At 38.7% G+C, this 19397-nt stretch overlaps 3 protein-coding genes across 5 annotated transcripts in view; all 3 read left to right on the top strand.

Moving 5' to 3' along the window:
* Nucleotides 1-216: 216 nt before the first annotated feature.
* On the top strand, nucleotides 217-15535 carry LOC117573769 (serine/threonine-protein kinase OSR1). 2 transcript variants are annotated; one of them, XM_034257165.2, is made up of 3 exons: nucleotides 217-342; nucleotides 4127-4144; nucleotides 13035-15535. In XM_034257165.2, the coding sequence occupies exon 3, from the start codon at nucleotides 13508-13510 to the stop codon at nucleotides 15146-15148; it is 1641 nt and encodes a 546-aa protein (XP_034113056.1). In that variant the 5' UTR covers nucleotides 217-342; nucleotides 4127-4144; nucleotides 13035-13507; the 3' UTR covers nucleotides 15149-15535. The 2 variants fall into 2 exon arrangements, with proteins under 2 accessions (XP_034113056.1, XP_034113055.1); XM_034257164.2 differs by lacking the exons at nucleotides 217-342; nucleotides 4127-4144 and adding an exon at nucleotides 7587-7808.
* On the top strand, nucleotides 218-17470 carry LOC117573770 (E3 ubiquitin-protein ligase RNF181 homolog). 2 transcript variants are annotated; one of them, XM_034257167.2, is made up of 5 exons: nucleotides 218-342; nucleotides 4127-4144; nucleotides 16807-17121; nucleotides 17195-17227; nucleotides 17285-17470. In XM_034257167.2, exons 3-5 carry the CDS (start codon nucleotides 16813-16815, stop codon nucleotides 17384-17386), a joined length of 444 nt encoding a protein of 147 aa, XP_034113058.1. In that variant the 5' UTR covers nucleotides 218-342; nucleotides 4127-4144; nucleotides 16807-16812; the 3' UTR covers nucleotides 17387-17470. The 2 variants fall into 2 exon arrangements, with proteins under 2 accessions (XP_034113058.1, XP_034113059.1); XM_034257168.2 differs by lacking the exons at nucleotides 218-342; nucleotides 4127-4144 and adding an exon at nucleotides 11074-11315.
* A 269-nt stretch (nucleotides 17471-17739) lies between these two features.
* Nucleotides 17740-19397, top strand: part of LOC117575747 (uncharacterized) — a 50038-nt gene continuing 48380 nt past the window's right edge. The window contains exons 1-3 of the mRNA XM_034260105.2: nucleotides 17740-18101; nucleotides 18380-18990; nucleotides 19314-19394. Coding sequence (XP_034115996.2) covers nucleotides 17972-18101; nucleotides 18380-18990; nucleotides 19314-19394 — 822 coding nt within the window. The 5' untranslated portion in view covers nucleotides 17740-17971. The remainder of the gene's footprint in view (nucleotides 18102-18379; nucleotides 18991-19313; nucleotides 19395-19397) is intronic.

Raw genomic sequence — 19397 nt, 5'->3', positions numbered from 1 at the left:
TTTGAATAAAACAGCAATAGCAAATTTGCCAGCGCAGCACCACAATCGCTCTGCACCCCGCCCCCCATTTGTGAGCGCATAGGCAACAACGAAAGAAGAAAAAAACGTTTCGTCACGCTGAACTTTCAGCTTGCTGTTTCTCTGGTGGAATTTTTATTGAACTCATCATTCATCAACATATAGTTAGCTGCCCGCTCACAGCTGTGTGAAAAGCAACAAAAAACAGAAGGGAAACCGTGTCCTCAAGTGCCGCAGTGCGTGCCAGAAGAAGAAGCAGCAGCCTATTGGTTTTTAATCGATTTTGCCGACTGTGCCGCTGTTGTAGCAGCAAAGGGAAAACAGGTTGGTTTTCTTATGTTTTTTTTTTCTTTTTTGCTTGCTTACATATTTAAATCTGAGTAACTGGTTCTTGTTCTCTCGCATTTTGATTGCTTTTTAGCATGTATTTTATTTGAGTTACTTTTTAAACTTTTCATTCGTTGCGGAAATATAACATCGAGCATCGAATACCGGCTTGTTGTCATATGCAGAGAGAGAGAGCGCAAGAGAGAGTACACACACACATGTGAAAATTTGTGAGCGGCTTGCGTTCTCTCTAACTCGGTATTGTGACGGTGACTCAGTGAATGCGCTTGTAGTTGTGTGAGGTTATGCGTGTCAGTTGGAATTGGAACGCGCGTGCAAAGCGGCCTACAGTGGTGTCCACAAGCATTGAGAACAGTCCACAGTAGAGGTGGGCACGGGCCGGGCTTTTTTTCGTGGCCCGCGGGCTTACACAGGCCCGGAGCGGGTTCGGGCGGGCCCGGGCCTTATAATTAAGATTCGTACGGGCTTCGTGCGGGCCCGGGCCTTAGAAAAAAGGCCCGGCCCGTAAAAACCCGAATAGGCCCGTAAAAGCGAAGTAGGCCTGAAACAATTTTGATTTGATCGAATTAGAACCGCCATTTATCGCATTTTATTTGCTTATGATGCTACTATTGATTTGGTTATACAATAACTTGTTTGCACACCACTAATTAAAAATTGGCGGCCTATTGTGAAATTATCAAATCTGTGGGCCATGGTTTAAATGAAAAAATGTAGAAAAAATTTTATTTTTAAATAAAAATATGAATTAATTTGTTTTTCATTAAATACATAACAATATTCAATATAAATACCTTAATAAATATATATATGTATATATAAATTACATGTCTTTTGAATTTCCTTATATGTGTAAATAAGTTTCGTGCCGGGCCGGGCCGGGCCGGGCCTTAGTGAAAAAGTTTCGTGTTCGGCCGGGCCGGGCCTCTCAAAAAAGAGTTTGTTTTCGTGCGGGCCCGGGCCTTAAAATACAGGCCCGCGCCCACCTCTAGTCCACAGCCCCGCCTGCAATTGATTGAATTGCAGGCCTTTTCTTAATTGATACGAACTTCAAATGGACGTCGTTGTTACGACTGTGACTGCGGCGCTGCCCCACAACTAGTTTCAATTAGTCGCATTTCACCAGGAACGGCAGCAGCGACTGCATCTTGTTGTGGGTGCTGCTGCAGCAGCAGCAGCTGTCCCGGCTCCCGACCAGCTGTTTTGCTACCCTTCTCTCTCCCTCTTCCGCACAACGGTATTTTGTATTTGTATTTGCATTTTGCAATTGCCGCAGAGCGTAAGAACGTCACGTCCATTATGCAATAAAAAATTTAGCGTGTTATCGTTTTTTATTGCTCGTGTGGATTTTGTTATTGTTGTCGATGTTGTTATTGTTGCTGTTGTTGTTGTTTATTGCAGTAACAGTTGTTTTGCATTATGCCTTAACTCGTCACTAAGGTTAATTTTCTCACACTAATTTTTGAAGGTTAATTGTAAACAATTTAAGTGGTTGCTAGAACTTGCAAGTTCAACTAAAATGCGACGCATATTTTTGTTGATACAACCCAACAATTGTTGCAAATATTTCACAACTGGCCACGCGCCCAAATTGCCAATACAATTGGCTTCCCGCCCCCCTCTGCTGCCACCGATGTGATTTTCAAATGACTGCTAATTTAATTGATCAACACTAGGCAGCAGCGTTTCCCGTTTCCCTTTTCTCCAGATGGCGATTTCATACCCAGTAAACAACCGCCTCTTCCTCCGCCCCCTTCCATTTCAATCTCCCATTTACACCTCGCACATTTTATTGGCTGCCAATTTGCGTTTACAATTAGCCGCATCCGTGCCTGCAATTATGCTTCAGATATTGCCAAAGATGCCCCATCAACAGTTATTATTGCTGTCATCGAGTTGATTTGTTGTTGTTGTTATTATTGTTATTGCTCATGTGACTCTTATCACGTGCATTTAGTTGTGGCCTGCTCTCGCTGAGTTTATTGATTCAATGCACTTAAATTTCACTTTATTCATTTGACTTTTTGGGCATAGGACTTCGACATTTTTTCCACAGCAAGTTTCATACACAATGAATAAATTGATTAATTTAAAGCATTGCAAAAAGCTGTGTTTTGAAATCCCGTGAGTCTTTAGCATGAAACTGATAAGCGCAAAACAAAAAAAACCCAGTCTAAGTGTAAACAATAAATAATAAACAAAAATGTAAATAATGCAACACAAATAGATTTTTAAATTACTCGGCAAAATTGCATTTACTTACTCTGATGTTATGAATATAGTCTTAAGGGTTGCAAGTTTGAGTGAATGTAGATTTGCAACAGCTTGTTGCAATTAGGCTGTGGCATTCAAAAAAGAATCCCAGTCAGAGTAGTTCTCAGTATATCATTCCTTTTGCACATTTATTTTGTTGTAGTGTCGGTCATAAATTTATGCGCAATTTGTTTGTCTTGCATGTCATTTTGGCATCCACAAAGATTTAATATTTAATACGCTATGATGTCTCTGCCTCTCTCTATCTCACTCTCTCTCTCTCCTTTCTCTGATTCGTTTTTGTGTTTTTGTAGTCACAAAAATTCATATTTTAATGGGTTTTACAGCACGTGCCGTTTGTTGTACGAATGTTTATTTGTTGATTGCTTTTGCCTCTGTTTCTGTCTCTGTGTTATTATTTTTGAGAATTTTTAATATGCAGCGAGTCGAGCATAAAAGTATAATAATTTATGACACATGATTAAGCCTGCAGCTGTCAAATGATTGTCGCTCTTCTTTCCTCTTTTCCAAATGTCTTAAAAAGTTGAAGTAAATTATTAAATAAAAGGAAACTGTTATTTTTTTTCCAAGTGCCAAGTTTCTTGATTATATTTATCTTCACTTTTGCAATGCATATGTATTACGAACGAAGTCTTCTCTTCCGTCAGCACATTGATAGGCAATCAGTCATGCAGTCCGTCAATCACTCAGACTAAAATAAGTTGAAGATATCAAATCAATAAATTATAAACAAATGACATATTTATCAATTGTTTCCCAACATATTTGCTGGGCTGTCCACATAAATAAATCAATATGCATTTAATGCTTTGTACACACATCCCTTATATTAATAGAGACATTAGTATGGAAAGGGATGACTAAGGGTCAAAGTTGTGGCTTGCTCCGTTATTGGTCAACAATTATAATGTCATTACCATTTATCAGGTCATGGATATTTGTTCAATGTCCGAATGAACTTATAACTTCCTGACATTATCTGATTTCCAAGTAAAAGCACTGCGAGTGTGTGACACTTGCATTTACATTGGTATTGAAACGTCAATAAATGTTTTTAGCACATCGATTGCTTATGCACGAAAAAGGAAAACGCTTTCGGAAAAAATATTGTATATATTCTTAAAAATAAAGTCGCAGACTTTCAGTAATAATTATTGTTATTTTGTGCCATAAATTTGTCCTCGAGCGTTTGATAAATTTGCTTAAGATTTATAATATTTATGCCAGCGAATAAACAGTCGATGGGGAGGCTAATTTGAGGTAACAGGTGCCCCCGAGACGGTTTGCTTATTTTGCCACATTTGGGATAATGTTGGCCAATGATTTATGTGGCTATGTCGACACGATTCAACTGCATTCACTGGGCCGCCTATAAGTCGAGAGTCTGTACGATCTATTATAATTTCGACCCGCCATAAATAACATGTAAAATGTTAAAAGAACATCAGATTAATACAAAACGTTTTTCGTGTTTATTTCTTTGCAGATACTGACGGACTAGCGGGTAAGTTGAAAGTGTGATCATTTGATATTTGGATTCAGTCTTTTCGGGGATTAGTCACTTTACTAAATAATCGCGTAGACAGAAATGCATTAATTAAACAAATTTGCAAATTTACAAATTGCTAATCTTAATTGTGATTCCAAATCGCGATTAAATGCGAAATCATGTTGCTCATTAAAAGAGAGAGAGAGAGAAGTAAGTGGACAGAGAGTGGGTCACGTTCAGTACGGCGCTAATCACCTAATTGGCAGCATGTAAGCACGCGGAAATAGTGTGTGAGACGGCGGGGCATACGAATAGTTTTAGTGCCCACTGTAAGAGTACACCAAATTTGTTTGTACATACGACAAATGTTAATTAAATTTTCGCTAGTTCAGAGCAATGGCGTTCCCAGTTTTAATTCGTTTGCATGCTTAGCCGAGCAGAAAAACAACAACAAATTGACATGATCGGACCATGGTAATGATCATCATGATCATCATCCATTTGTGGCGCCCCCTTTACAGATAGTATACTATATATTTTCGACTTTGAACTTGTCGCTGTAGCTGTTGCTCTGCCTCTTGTGACTGTTGTTGATGAGATTGTCATTGCTGTCATCCCCTTGTAAGCTGCAATCTCTTCACAGTCTGCACAGACTTCAGCAGAATGTCTCGTCGCAGATTATGTAAAAATGCGAAAAAATAAAAAAGAATATCGTCATTTACATGGCATAAACGTGATTGCCCTCATACTACATATATTCATCGACATTTTTTTAATGGATGCTGCAAGTTTCCTGGACAGATTTTTTTTTGTCGTTTTGTCATTTTGTGTTTTGTTGTGTTACCCAGTTGCCCACTCATTCGAACGAGACCGCTGACAATCGAGCGGACGAATGATGCTCCACGATTTAAATTTAGCAACAACAATACAACAAGGTAGTTGGCTTTATATGGAACGACATTTCAATTGCGACTGCTATTTTTAGTCATTGTCATCAAGCGCGCAAACATTTTACTTGTTGCTTTGCTTTTTTCCTTTATTTTTTTTTTTTTTTGTATTTTTGTTATTCATTTTTTAATGATTATTTGCATATTAAGCAAAATGTCGTGCGCTTCTGGAATCGCAACAAAAAAACAAACAACAACATAAACTACGTGACTGGGACTAAAAAATTTCTATAAATATTCTTGGGATTTGCGCCAAGGTCAATTGGTTAAGCTCTGAAGCAAAAACAAAAAAAAAAAGAGTAAACATCATTGTATAACAGCGAATTAGCATTACACCAGAGAGATTTGATTTTAATTGCAATCACTTGCTCAAAGTGTGCTATAAACCCAAAAACACTTTTGTCGAGAGAGATCCCTGAACTCGTGCTTTGTTTTTGCACGCGTTTGGTTTTATAAATAATTTGCATTCATCTGCGTTTTCGAAAGTTTTTACGCGCTCAACACTTAACTCGTATACATTATGGTGATATTTGTGCCTCCCTAACAGCTTTATCATTATAGTATAGACGAACTTCCTATAGCGCAAAAAGTTCATTCAACTGAAGTGACCTCGCCCATCACTCAGTGAAACACAGGTGGAGAACTCACAAACACAGACACCTGTATATACACATCGAAAATAACAACAAATTACTGAACAGTAATGCACAATTTTTGCACGCCTTTTTTTTGCAATGATCGAGAGCAATAGACGAACGTCCTTGCCTTGAGAATATAGCTATGAGAATTTTGATGAATTTTTTTTTTTTGGGACTAAATACGAAACAAGTTGAATCGATGAGGTCTATACACATGTTCCGAGTTGATCTTACGCATATTTCGCATATTTTTTCAATGAACTCGGGATATATAAAGTTTCCGACTTGTTTAAAAATACAAATCGAAGCGACAGCCAGAAATTATTGCTATGACGTCTATGACGGAAATATGTACAAGATACATTTCAACGAGAAGTACAAACACACATCTATCTGTCTATACTATATAGTTTTGCACTAGTTGTTCTTGTCGTGTTTGTTAGTTTGTTCGAGTACTATGAATACTATGACGCCGCTGCTATTCATTCACATTCGTCTCGATGCGATCATTCATGGCTAAATAGGTAATTGTTGTGTTTTGTTTGTGGTCGATGGCATTTTACAATCTGTTAATATCTTAGTAATGATCTGCAATAATTTTCAACTTTGGCCCTCCCACACACAGACACGTGCTATATAACTTGAGGCGTTAATTGTCGATCTTTCAGCTTGTTATTGTTGTTGCATGTGACGCCAATTTCGATCACTTGACTGGCGTTACGGGTACGCATAAACAAAATGGGCCCTTGGAAACAGATTGAGAATCAAATTCAATGCGCAACAATTTCGCACATTTCTTCAATAACAACCAAATATATACTAAACTTATAGTATACTAATATACCATATAGCTCACGAAAAGAAAGCCAGCTTAACTATAAACAAAAAATTTATAAATAAATATCGCCAAATGGGCTGCGTGCAAATTGTTAAGAATAATAATAACTAGGCAAAAAAAAGTACCTCAACATAGTGGTACTAAGTGTTATGCAAATAAATGTGGAACACGTAAATTCGCCAGGGATGGCAAACAGAACCACTCTGAAAATACTCTACAAAATAAGTGTCAGCGATAACATTTCGTTTCTTAATTTAATTGACTCAGTTATTTTCCATTTCTGAATAATGTTCACTGAAATGGTCGTAAAAACAGCAGCTGAATACACGTTTTGCTTAAGCTTATTAATTCAGCAAGTTTATTAGTTAAAAACATCTGTTAACCTATATTTGCACATGTTTTTTTTTTTTTGTTTAAGATTTATGAAAACTTTAACAGTAGATATACGAGTTGGAAATACTCTGTAAATTGAATGCGGAAATAACTTTTAAAAAAGAACCGCTCGTATTTAAAGTTGATACTCCTTAAAAGCACCGCTAAAATAAAAATGTCAATAAGTAATTAGTCGAAAATTTTCAATCAGAAAAAGTCATGCATAAGCATTATGTTCGACAGCAGCCTTAACTATAAGCTTCAGTAAATCCATTCATAGTCTCGGTCGAGTCACACACACACTAACACCACTCACACTCATACTCATACAGTATGTAGATAGATGCACACTTAGTCGTGGCTACCCACAAGAATAATGAATACACTCGCAACTAACGCCAAGCACAATGGAGGCGGCAAAATTTCGCACTTTTTTGTGGGTTCGTCCCGTTCCCGGTTGACGCTGCTGTCGTTGCTGCTTTTTGCCGAAGCCGTTGTTTTTTTGTTGCTGCCGTCGTGCTCTGCCATTTGTAGCGCTCATTTATTTATTTTTTTTATTGTTGTTTATTGCTTAACGAAATGTTCATTTTAAATGTTTGATTACAACGATTTGTGAAGTTCAGTCGAATTTGTGATTTTCGCGCTGGAGGAGCGACCCGCAAGCAATGCGATTTTGAATTGCACGCGAATTGATTGCGGCGCCTATCATCAGATTGTCGCGAAATCAGATCGTTTTTCGTTTCAAGTGTCACTCGTAGTCAGTAGTGATTCCATAGGCTTCAACAATAGTAGTACTTTACAAAAAAAAAAAAGCCGCATCAAAAGTGAAACAATTGAAAACCCGTTCAAAATGCAGTTTCTCAACATGATTTGCCTAAAGCAAAGTGGGTTGGAATTTTACAAATTCATAGTTTTCCCATAACTTTTCTTTAATATTTCTACTTGTGTGTGTGTGTTTTTTGGAGTCTGAAAATTTTGCATTGTGACTAACCAATAAAATATAATTTTATTCTATCGCTAACAATATTTGAATGCGCGGGCGAGCATTTATCATTCATAAAGCCAGCACAAACAAAAGATTGCTAAATGCAAATGGTGAAATTTATGACCAGCACTGAGATAACCACGTGAAATTTAAATCAACTTCCTTGAAAATTTGCCAAACTTACGTATTTGACTCATTCCAATGCAGAAAAAAAACCTTTTTAAAGCTTCAACCTCATTTTGAATTAATGAGTTGATTTTCAAAGTTATTAAGCAAATGTGAAAAGGAATTATTTTGCAGACTTAAAATGCTTTTGAAATAAAAAATATAAAATAGTGAATGAAATTTATAAAGGCATTAAGTTAAATCCTTGTGGGTTAACTATTTAAAATATATTTAATAATTGACTAAAAATAATTTTATTTTTAATGCAAAATTTGTCTTAAAAATGTTCAAACCCATCTGAAGTTTTTTCCATCCACTATGTGAACTATTAAAAACCAAAAGGGATCCAAAAGGGTTTAGACATTTAAATTTTTAACTACACAATTTTGTACTATAAAATATCACTTTTGAAAGATCGACATAAAGTTGAGATACTGATAGTCATGCTCTTATCAGGAAGTTGGCGATTTATAGTTGCTACCTCATTATTGACGTTTAATAGCCCTTTATTCAAATGTGTAAGGCACTAAAAGAGGCTTTTACTACCTCGTAAACTTGTTTGTATGTAGACAGTCAGCGAGTGTCATTGATATCTTATCTGTTATGTTAATTTCATATGTTACAAATGCTCCTATTTTAGGTTGAAAATAGAAAAAAAGAAAAAAAGTATATTTAAATAACTTGATTTAGTTTGTGAATCATCGAAATGCTTTTTATTATGCCTTGTTAAATAAAACAGGGCTTTAACTAAATTGCAATTTATATCTGCAAATCAAAGCCGTTTAGTGATGATAAACTTTTATAGGTGTTGTCACTTGAACGATCTGGCAACTCCGATATTTACCATACAGATAAACTTGCTGTTTGTCAGTCAGATAACACGAATGTATGAAAAAGTGAAATCAGTTTTGTTGAGTCTGATATGAAAATGGGAACGTTTTCTGTTGAAATAAACGACAATAAATTAAATTAAGTACATTCACGTAATTCGCATAAAGAGTTCAAGCACATCACCACATCACGTTGTCGTGGGCATTAATGTGTCAATATTGAAATTAATAAGATCGTATAAAAATCGCCAGATCTATAAATAAAGTTCCTCATAAATACATATTTGCGAATGCAAAGTGCAATAAACGGAAAATGTGTTGACGCCGCCTGTCTGCCTCTCGTGCTCGCCGCACTTGTATTAAATATGCAAATACAAGTACAAATATGCATAAGAATGTTTATTTGTGTGTGCTTGCATAGATCGCGTATACGCACTGTGTCTGTCGGCTATGCCGATCGCAATCACCTTTTGCCTGTATTGCATTGGAAATGATATGCAGAAAAAAGAAAATGTGCGAAGCGAAGCAAACTCTATAAATAAGACTGCGAAATCTTCGTGCAAATTTTTATTTTTATATGTATAGTAAGTCGAGGAATGGCGCATAAAAATGCACAACATTTTTCACGCCTCGCAAATTTAGACTCTAAATCCATACAGACGGGTGAGCGATGAAGATACTATATATATACTATACCATTTAGTTGGCAAGATGCGTCTGTGCCATATGCTCAAGACATGGTAACTGAATCATTAGCCAGCTCGCAATGCGATTCACGAATTTTCCATGACGGACGGCTTCTCGTTTTTTTTATTTTTATTGTATCACTTTTGTGCTCTTCTTACGTACAAACATAGATACAAAACTTATCTAGTTCATTTATCTGTCTGTGTGTGCTGAGTTGAGTTGGGTTGGGCTGGTGCGATTATGGGATGGTGAAGGGAAATGTATTCATGCATTTTAGTCAATGCTCCACATTTTGGGGATTTTTTTCTGTGTTGCTAATTGTTTTTGTTTGCTGTTGTTGTTGCTTCTCAAAGCTGATAAAACTGTAGTAAAGAATAAATAAAGCAGACGAGCGCAATCAAGGTAAAACAGTTCACTACATAAATATAGAACAAATATTGTGTAGAGAAAATTACAACAATTTACTTGTGAACAGGGAACTATGCGAACGAATATTAAATTAGTATAAATTATAAAGGAATAAATAGGTAAATGGAATATAAACTTTAATAATAGAAATGAGAAGAATGAATTGTACATTAAAATCTGGAATCTAGAATTAGGCTCCTCACTTATTTATTAACAATTGTTACGTTTTGTTACAATTGTTAATTATATAATACTATATTTAGAAATTTAAATTTAAAAAATAAGAATCCTTTTTTTATTTTCGAAACTTCACTCAAACTATTTTAAAGTGATCATAAATTTCTAAAATGAATAAATTTATCATTTAATTTTGATCCCGAGATAAAATGATACAAGAAATTCCGTTTAGTTAGTTAACGAAAGAAGCAGAACAAATTCAGAAAATTTTTCTAGGTTAATACGTTTGATATTTGAAATAAAAAATGAAAGATTAATGCTTATTTAGATACAAGATCCAAATTTAATAGTAATCTTGCGGTATAAAATAATTTATTTAAAAAAAAAATGGTGGTTAGCTATGGAATATAAAATATATTTATATTTATAATATAAAGAAAATAAATAGCTTAGTAATTAATAAAATGAAATAAAAAAAATACATTTTTATTTATTTCACAATTTGAATAGTGATCTTGCGGTTTACGTTCCACTGTGCTATAATAGTATCGTTCGACTCTCTCTCTCGCTCTCTCTGAGTGCGGTTCTCTCGCTCGCAGTGCAGCATTGTACCCCACTTCAGTTTGCTGTTTTGTTGTTGTTTCTGTTGCTGTTGATATTTGCTCAATACATTTATTTTTGTAGTTCTTCTAATGTACTTTTTTTTACCCAGTGCCGCAAAGTCACAATCCCCACTTCTTGCCCCCCTGCCGCACACACTTGTTACGCGTCGTCGTCGTGGTCGTTGTTGCTGTTGTTGTTTGCGGTTGCTGGTTGCTGACGTTAACGTTGACGTTGACGTTACTCGCGCTTGTCGACTTTGGGGGCTATTCCGATTTGTGCTGCGCCACGGTCCGCTCAGTTGTTGTGCGGCGTTGAATGAACACAAACGCGTTCGAGAAATCGCGTGGAGCGTAGAAAACGAGCGAGAACACGGCACAAGCGAGAAACGAGAAGGCGGAAATCCAAAATCCATTGACGACGATTACTGAACGGAATACGAGAGAAAGAGAGAGAAATAAATGACAATAAAAAATTAAAAAAGGCGCGCGTGCGTTTTACCAGCCCAGTGATCGTCGAGGGGGCATCTCTCTTGAAAAGTAATTACCAGAGCGAATTTCTTAATAGTTTTGCGTAAATTGTTTTGATTTCGATTGCTTGAAATCAATAAGAAAGAAAAAACATATCGAAATGCAGGCCTTAATCGAAACTAATTGAACTCTTGTGATCATCAACGGCATTTTGTACTGTTGCGCTGTTTCGTTTCTCAGTCGTGTGACACACTGTACGATTTGAGTGTGTGTGCTTATCATTTTCACATGATCGTCTGAACGTACCAATAAATAATATTTTGGCTTCAAAATATTGATACATTGTCTCCGCCCCGCCCCCGCCCCCTTCTGAGGGGCAAAGAGGAAGCGGAGGCGCCTATCGAACAACTGTTTTTGCCGCTTGGCAACGATTTCTGCTTTCTTCTGTCTGCTGCCTTTGCTATTTTCAAAACGAAATCTTTTTCGTTTTTTCTATGCTGTATTTTTAAGAATTTGCTTAAATTAGCATACACATAACATACAGTTCTATAGCTACTGCTGTTGGCCATAACCTTCCCCGTTTTTTCCCGGTGCGGCGCGGTCAAGTGTTTTTCATTTTGTTAGGAAACATTTCCTGTGCTTTACCTTCCTCTGCTCTGCTCTGCTCTGTGTCTGTGTGTTTTGTTGTGTAAACATTTTGTTTTCATGCTATTTGCTTTTCTTATTATTTTGGCTCACGCGTTTTGAGTTTGCGAAATTCATATGTGTGTTGTGTGTTGAGCAAGTGTTAGATTCTGTATTCGGTTACCAATTTGTGGGAATTGGAAAACACACACTCAAAGTTCTTGACATAATCGCCAGATAGTCGCGGCCACATGACGGCGCGCCCTAGATAATAATTACGATTATTTCCTTTATTATTGTTATTTGTTCTATTTTTGTTAGATATGCAGTTATCTCGGTATCTCGTGCGCAGATACGACGTCGTATCTGTATCTATTTAGTTGCCACTGTTTGCACTTGACTTGGCATTAACCACAATTAATGACTCCGTCGCCGCTTTCAAAGCTAGAACCGCGCCCAGTGCTATCAAATTGCCCCCCCAAAAAACAAAACGAAAAAAAAATACTGTGGCAACTTTGATTAGGTCGCAACAAACACAAGACGCGAGCGAGCAATTGTATCAAATTGATATCAAACAGTAAAAACTGAATTGAAAAAAAAAACTTAATTGCACTTTCTACGTCTTGTTGTTATTATTGCTGTTACTGTGCTGTTGTTGTTGTTGTTGTCGATGTTGTTTCTGCTGCTGCGGCATCTAAAAATAACTGAATGCGGTCATTGGACCCTCGCCCACCTCTTCTCTCCCATCTCTCTCTCACACACACAGCACACAACTGATTGCGAGCGTCGAGCAATTTTTATGCTACACATCAAGCCTGCCCACTATTGAATGCCACCACTGTGTACAGTGTGTGTCCAAAATTATGTGCACACTTGCCATGAAATGCAGTTAATTCATTCAAAAAAACACGTCGCACATCGTTTTTGCTTATCACGGAATGTGTGTGGAAAAATTTTGCCCTTATTTCGATTTATCAGTCATTTAACAGTTCAGAGCTGAGCTGCCGTAAACATTTTGTTGCTGCTGTGAATCCCAGTGTCAAGTAATTCCCTTTAATTGGGAACGTATTTTGTTGCATGTCGCCTATCAACTATGCTTTTCGCCTCTCGCTTCAAACAAAAAGGCTCTACTTTATCTGTGTACTCTCTTTTGCTCTCTTGCAGAAGTTGCATACTTCAACAACAACAACAACAACAGCAGCAGCAGTAATAACAACAATAACAATAGTGAGTGCAAAGCAGAGCCAGAATCAAGTGAAACAACAGCGGAGAGTCGAACCTGCTGCTTTGCAAAGCGACAACAGCACAAGGAGCAACTCGAGCGGCGCAAGGAGCCCAAGGAGCATAGCTACAACGTGCAACAGCGCAGCAGTGCCAGCAGTGAAGAGTGCCACACGCATTCCATCTACAGGCAACACAACGAGGAGTTTATCGTCCAATCAGAGGCCAAGGAGCAACCAAAGCCACAACAACAGAAGCAGCAGCAGCAGCAACAAGAACGTGTGATTGCCAGACAGCCAAGGCGACAGATATCACATCGTTCACAAAGCCAGCCGGCAATCTTGCAACAGCCGCAGCGCAACAGACAACAACGACCAGGCACACCGCCGCCACACGCCGCAGCTGTTGTTAGAAGCATGAGTTCGATACCAGCAACGCTGTCCAGCAACAATGTTGCAGCTGCCGGCGCCGCCAGCGCACCAGAGAAGCAGCCGTGGCCCAACTCCAAGGATGATTACGAGCTGCGCGATGTGATTGGTGTGGGTGCCACAGCTGTGGTGCATGGCGCCTATTGCATACCCAAGAACGAGAAGTGCGCCATCAAGCGCATCAATCTGGAGAAGTGGAATACATCGATGGACGAACTGCTCAAGGAGATCCAAGCGATGTCCTCATGCAATCACGAGAATGTCGTCACATATCACACCTCGTTTGTGGTGCGCGAAGAGCTCTGGCTGGTGTTGCGCCTGCTCGAGGGTGGCTCACTGCTGGACATCATCAAGCACAAGATGCGCACCGCCAACTGCAAGCAGGGCGTCTTCGATGAGGCCACCATTGCCACGGTGCTGAAAGAAGTGCTCAAGGGACTCGAGTATTTCCACTCGAATGGACAAATCCATCGTGACATCAAGGCGGGCAACATACTCATCGGTGACGATGGCACCATACAGATTGCGGACTTTGGTGTCAGCGCCTGGCTGGCCACAGGTCGAGATTTGTCGCGCCAGAAGGTGCGTCACACATTTGTGGGTACGCCTTGTTGGATGGCACCCGAGGTGATGGAACAGGATCATGGCTATGACTTCAAGGCCGACATCTGGTCGTTTGGCATAACGGCCATTGAAATGGCCACCGGCACAGCGCCCTATCACAAGTATCCGCCAATGAAGGTGTTGATGCTGACGCTGCAGAATGAGCCGCCCACTTTAGACACTGGGGCTGAGGACAAGGATCAGTACAAGGCCTATGGCAAGACATTCCGCAAAATGATCGTCGAGTGCCTGCAAAAGGAACCCTCGAAGCGTCCCACAGCCAGCGAGCTGCTCAAGCATGCGTTCTTCAAGAAGGCCAAGGATCGCAAGTACCTCACCCAAACGCTACTGCAATCCGGCCCCAGCATGGAGACACGTGTCCACAAGGCAGCCAAACGGCAGCCGGGCGCCTCGGGTCGCCTGCATCGCACGGTGACCGGTGAGTGGGTGTGGTCCAGCGAGGAGGAGGATAATGTGACTGGCAGCGAACGTCGCAAGCAGCCATCGTCGGATTCAGAGTCTGAAGATCGTCCCATCAATCGGCTGGAGCGCGCCGATTCGTCGGATAGCGATCGCGAGGAGACAACACCAGAGATTACCCGCAGCTTGTCTTCGGCTACGATGACACCGGGTGGCGCCGCCACTCCCGCCGCTGTCCCAGCAGCCAGCAGTGCTCAGGAACTGACAGCTGGCGTGGCACAAATGGCACTGCCCAGCGAAGCAGCGGAAGCACCGCCAGTCAATCTCGTGTTGCGTATGCGTAATCTGCGACGTGAATTGCACGATATACGCTTTGAGTTTGCCGTGGGCAAAGATACGGCTGAGGGCATTGCCACAGAGCTGGTGGATGCTGGCCTGGTGGATGCATTGGACACACAACCGATGGCCATTCACTTGGATCAATTGATTGCGCAATGCGATACGATGAAGACAATAACGTTCCAGCTGAGCTCGGGAGTGCAGCCGGGCGAGACGCCAGATGAGCGTTCCCTTGTGGGTTATGCACAAATCTCCATCACGGACTAGGACGCGGAGTTGGCCTAGTGCCTCAAACACATCCTTCCGCCTGCAACAATACCCCTTCCCCATACGTAACGTTGTCGCAGCCGTTGCCGCCGCCGCCGCTTTTAGCAAATAGAACTATAGAGAACTAGAGATGTAAATGCTAGTTATAGATCTGCAAGCCGTTCGTTAACTCTTAGTAATTATAGTACATACATTTATGTACATGGAAGTACATAATTTTATTTGTATTGTAACTATCTCTACACTATCTATCTCTCTCTGCGCATTGTAATTACTTCATATCCTACCTCCCTGCCGTAGTTAGCCGCAGTTTTCCTCTGCTCTAAAAAGTAGCGTAAAAACTAATCGATTTAATCGTAAATGCAAATCGAAATTGTGTACTTATTACTACTATTCGTTTTTGTTTTCGTTTTCGTTTCTCGTCGTCTTTAAGTAGGGCGCTCGCTCTATCTGTACATACATATATATACTATATATATATATATATATATATATAATTTCACCAACTCTGAATCGGGTGCGTCGAGGAGCGTCTTTAATTTATTTTTCTAGCGATCTAAACGTGTTACTTTTAATGAACTAGCTTCTAAGTCACAAGTTTTATTTTATATTTTTTTCGTTTTTCTTTAATGCAAAGAATATTACACTTTAGACTTTTAGCTATAAACTTTAAGCGGATTTTGTCGAATTGCGAAAAGAAACACATAACGTTCAGCAGCTAAACAAAAAATAAATATCTATCAATTATTGTTAGTAATATTTGCCTGTTACCGCCTCAAGTAAATAAAAAAGAAATTGTATTTATTATTTTCATGAAGTACAGAAAACAATACAAACAAACAACAAAAGTACATTTAAATAATGAAAATTAAAGAACATACTTATAGTATCGAAAAGAAAGAAGATAAAAAACTATATAAAAATAACAAAAATGGAAATGAAAAGAACAAAATTAATTTTGTGTTTTTATTGAACGGATTTTCGATTTTTGTTTGGTTTCCTCATTTAGATCGTAATTTAACTCATCATCACATCCATCTAGCTAGCATTCCATGAGTTTCAGTCTTATCCCAATATCTACTACTATAAAACATAAATATGACTACGCTAATTGCGGGACTTAACACTCAGCTCAAGTTAGACAAATACCTTCGTTCTAAAAGTACAGTAAGCACGAACAACAACCACAAACAAACTATATACTATATATATGGAGAGTCTTTAATCTTTAATCCCAAGATGCCAGTATATGCCTGTAATTTTAGACTAGTGACGAAACTTTTAAAAAATAACCGAAAAGAAAAAACATAGCTCTAAAGAACACATACATTTTAAATGCAAAGACCTCGTTTACGACAACTACAACATACTATTACTCTTAGCAACTAACTAAATTAAATAAATATTAAACTAAGCCATAGGCTGTATGCAGAGGTCAGTGTCAACTATACTAGATAAGATTGAGTTCAAAATACATACATACCTATTGTACTTACTACATATGTCAGAAATTGTATACGATTCGAATTGAATTTCAAATAAAATGGCATTTGGCTCCACAAACCCAACCAAAAAAAAACTATATATATAAAATACTAATTGTGATCTAGTCATGTCAATAAATTTCTCACGGTCGTAAAATTAAATCATCTTTTCAGTGAGCTATGGCGGATTACTTTGATGAACTGGGACACACGCCCACCGGGCCCGAGGGTGCCAATGATTTCGATCGTCACTATCGTCGCCTTCAGGTGCTGGCCATTATGAATGGTATTGATATGGAGATCGAAGCTCCTGAAGCCTCCAAGCGTGCCATTGAGGCGCTGCCTATGCATGTGATCACTGCAGAGGAGCTTAATCCCGACTTGGAGTGCGCTGTGTGCAAGGAACCAGCTGAGGAGGGCAGCAAATTTAAGGTGTTACCCTGCAAACACGAGTTCCATGAACAATGTATTCTGTTGTGGTTGAAAAAGGTATTGCGAATCTGTTGAATATTATTTTTGACTTTTTATTTTATATATGTACATATATTTTTATTTTATTTAGGCCAATTCGTGTCCCATTTGTCGTTATATATTTGTAAGTATATTTAAAATGTGTGTTTTATTTCAAGTACATGCTGAGCTCTCTCTACAGGAAACCGATGATGAGGTTTATGAGGAGTTACGACGTTTCCGTCAGGATGAACCCAATCGTCGGGATCGCCATGATGCTCTAATGGATTCCATGTTCGGTTAAGATTAAGCACTAAAGATTCGTTTTATGGTTTTGGCTTTTATTGGTTTATGGTTTACAATTATAAATAAAAAAAAGGTTGCTGCAGTTTTGTAAGTATTTATTTATTTGGAATTGGTAAGTAAATTTATTACAGTTTTAAAAATTAAAGCAATGGGCGTTATTTAGCGTGACCAGTTTTCGGTATACGATATGAAAATAAACCAGAAAACAGAATGCAGTATTTAAAACATCACAAAAGGTCACACTAGCGGTGGAAATCACAGCAAGCAGCGGTTTTACAATTTGCAATTCCATTTCTTTTTTTAACAGAAAATATATTATTAAGAATATACCATTCGCTATGCTGCCATTAAAAGTCACGGTGGTAATTTTAATGAAAAATAAGTTAGTGGCCAATTAAGTTCCGGGAACTAGCTCTGCAGAGCTGATCCGCTGATCACAAACGCGTATCACAACACTGAATATTAGCGTTTTAGCGCACTGCCAGTTTGCCGGTCCATTTTAGCTTTCAGCTTCGCGTAACGCGTGTGCATTTTCCGTTAGTTAAAATAATAAACGATAAAAAGTCCTTACTAAATAATAATAATGATTTCGGACGACAGCGGTGTAAAATTTTTCGATCGCAAGTTTGTGGCAGCGAATTTGCGAAGTCAGCTGCGCTGCCCAAAATGCTCTAACGAATATTCTCACAATCACAAGAAGGGAGTGGGAAAAGGTAAAATTCCAATACTCCAAAAGTATTTCAATTGTCTAAATAAAACTAAGCAACTAAAATGATAATTGTGATTAATGAACAGAGTGCGTAATTTTTACGCTTAAAAATGTGCGTAATTTTTGCAGCACCCAAGCATACACACAATGAAAAATGAAATACGCAAGCTCATTCATGAGACATGCCGTTATTTTCAGTATGCGCTTGTGTGCGACTATTTTGAGTTTCGTTTTGTGCTGCGCTTCTAAACAGATTTACGGTTTTTCCTTTCATTTCAAAAGAGAATCATCGTCCCTTCCTGCTGCCCTGTGGCCACAATATGTGTGAATTCTGCATTTCAAAGCAACGTCAGCAAATCGACTTCAAATGTGCCGTCTGCTTTAACTTGGCTCCGCCGACAATTACAGCCAAAAATCCGAAGTCAGCTGGTAATATACGCGATTATTATGAGCCCAACTATCATTTGTTGGGCTTATCAAATAGCTTGGGCTATTTTAAACGTTACTCCGTGGACTCCGTTAACAAGTCGCTGCAACTCACCGCAACGCAGGAAATCGTCGTCGAAACGAAATGCAGTGAATGCGGCCATACGGCAGCCAAGGGCGAATGCAAGCAATGCAATGCTTTCTACTGCAAGCGTTGCTTTGAAAACGTGCACAATCACAGTCGGGTGCTCAAGACGCACTTTTTTCAGCACCTCAACGAAAAGCAAGATGGCGCCGACAAAGGGATTCGAGTCGGCAAGAACATCTTTCGCATACCGATGCCGATGCAGTGCAGCGAACACAAGTTGCCGGCGAATGTTTTCTGCCGCAAATGTTCGCGCAACTGTTGCAAGTTGTGCACATCCAAATGGCATAATAAACACAGGACTTGCTTGTTGGATGAGTTGGTGAGTGTGGATTACAAGTATACTAAATATTGGTTACATGCAACATTGATAAAGCTAGGCAAAAAATAATTGACTAGAAAGAATTTAAATTAGTTTAAAGTTTAATGTAGAAATACAAGTTATACATAAGAAGAATACAAGAAATACAGTTATAAGCAGTAAGTGTATTTCATTCGAATTTGAAATTTGTAAATTTTGCAATAGTGTACTTGAATATTGAATTTCAAAGCTCAGCAGCGTATACAAAATATACATATTCACAGCATTTGTCAATTTGTTGCACACGTCTAGAATATTTATGCTAATGTCCTTTAAATTTGTAGAACCAGCGCTATTTGCCCGAAATACCAGCTTCGATCAACTCAATAGATGCAGCAATTATGAAAATCAATAATGCACAAATGGTG

Source organism: Drosophila albomicans, chromosome 2R (genome assembly GCF_009650485.2).
Source record: "Drosophila albomicans strain 15112-1751.03 chromosome 2R, ASM965048v2, whole genome shotgun sequence".
NCBI classification, from domain to species: Eukaryota; Metazoa; Arthropoda; class Insecta; order Diptera; family Drosophilidae; genus Drosophila; species Drosophila albomicans.
Note: the sequence above shows the minus strand (reverse complement) of the source record. Positions and strands in the feature narration are given on the sequence as shown.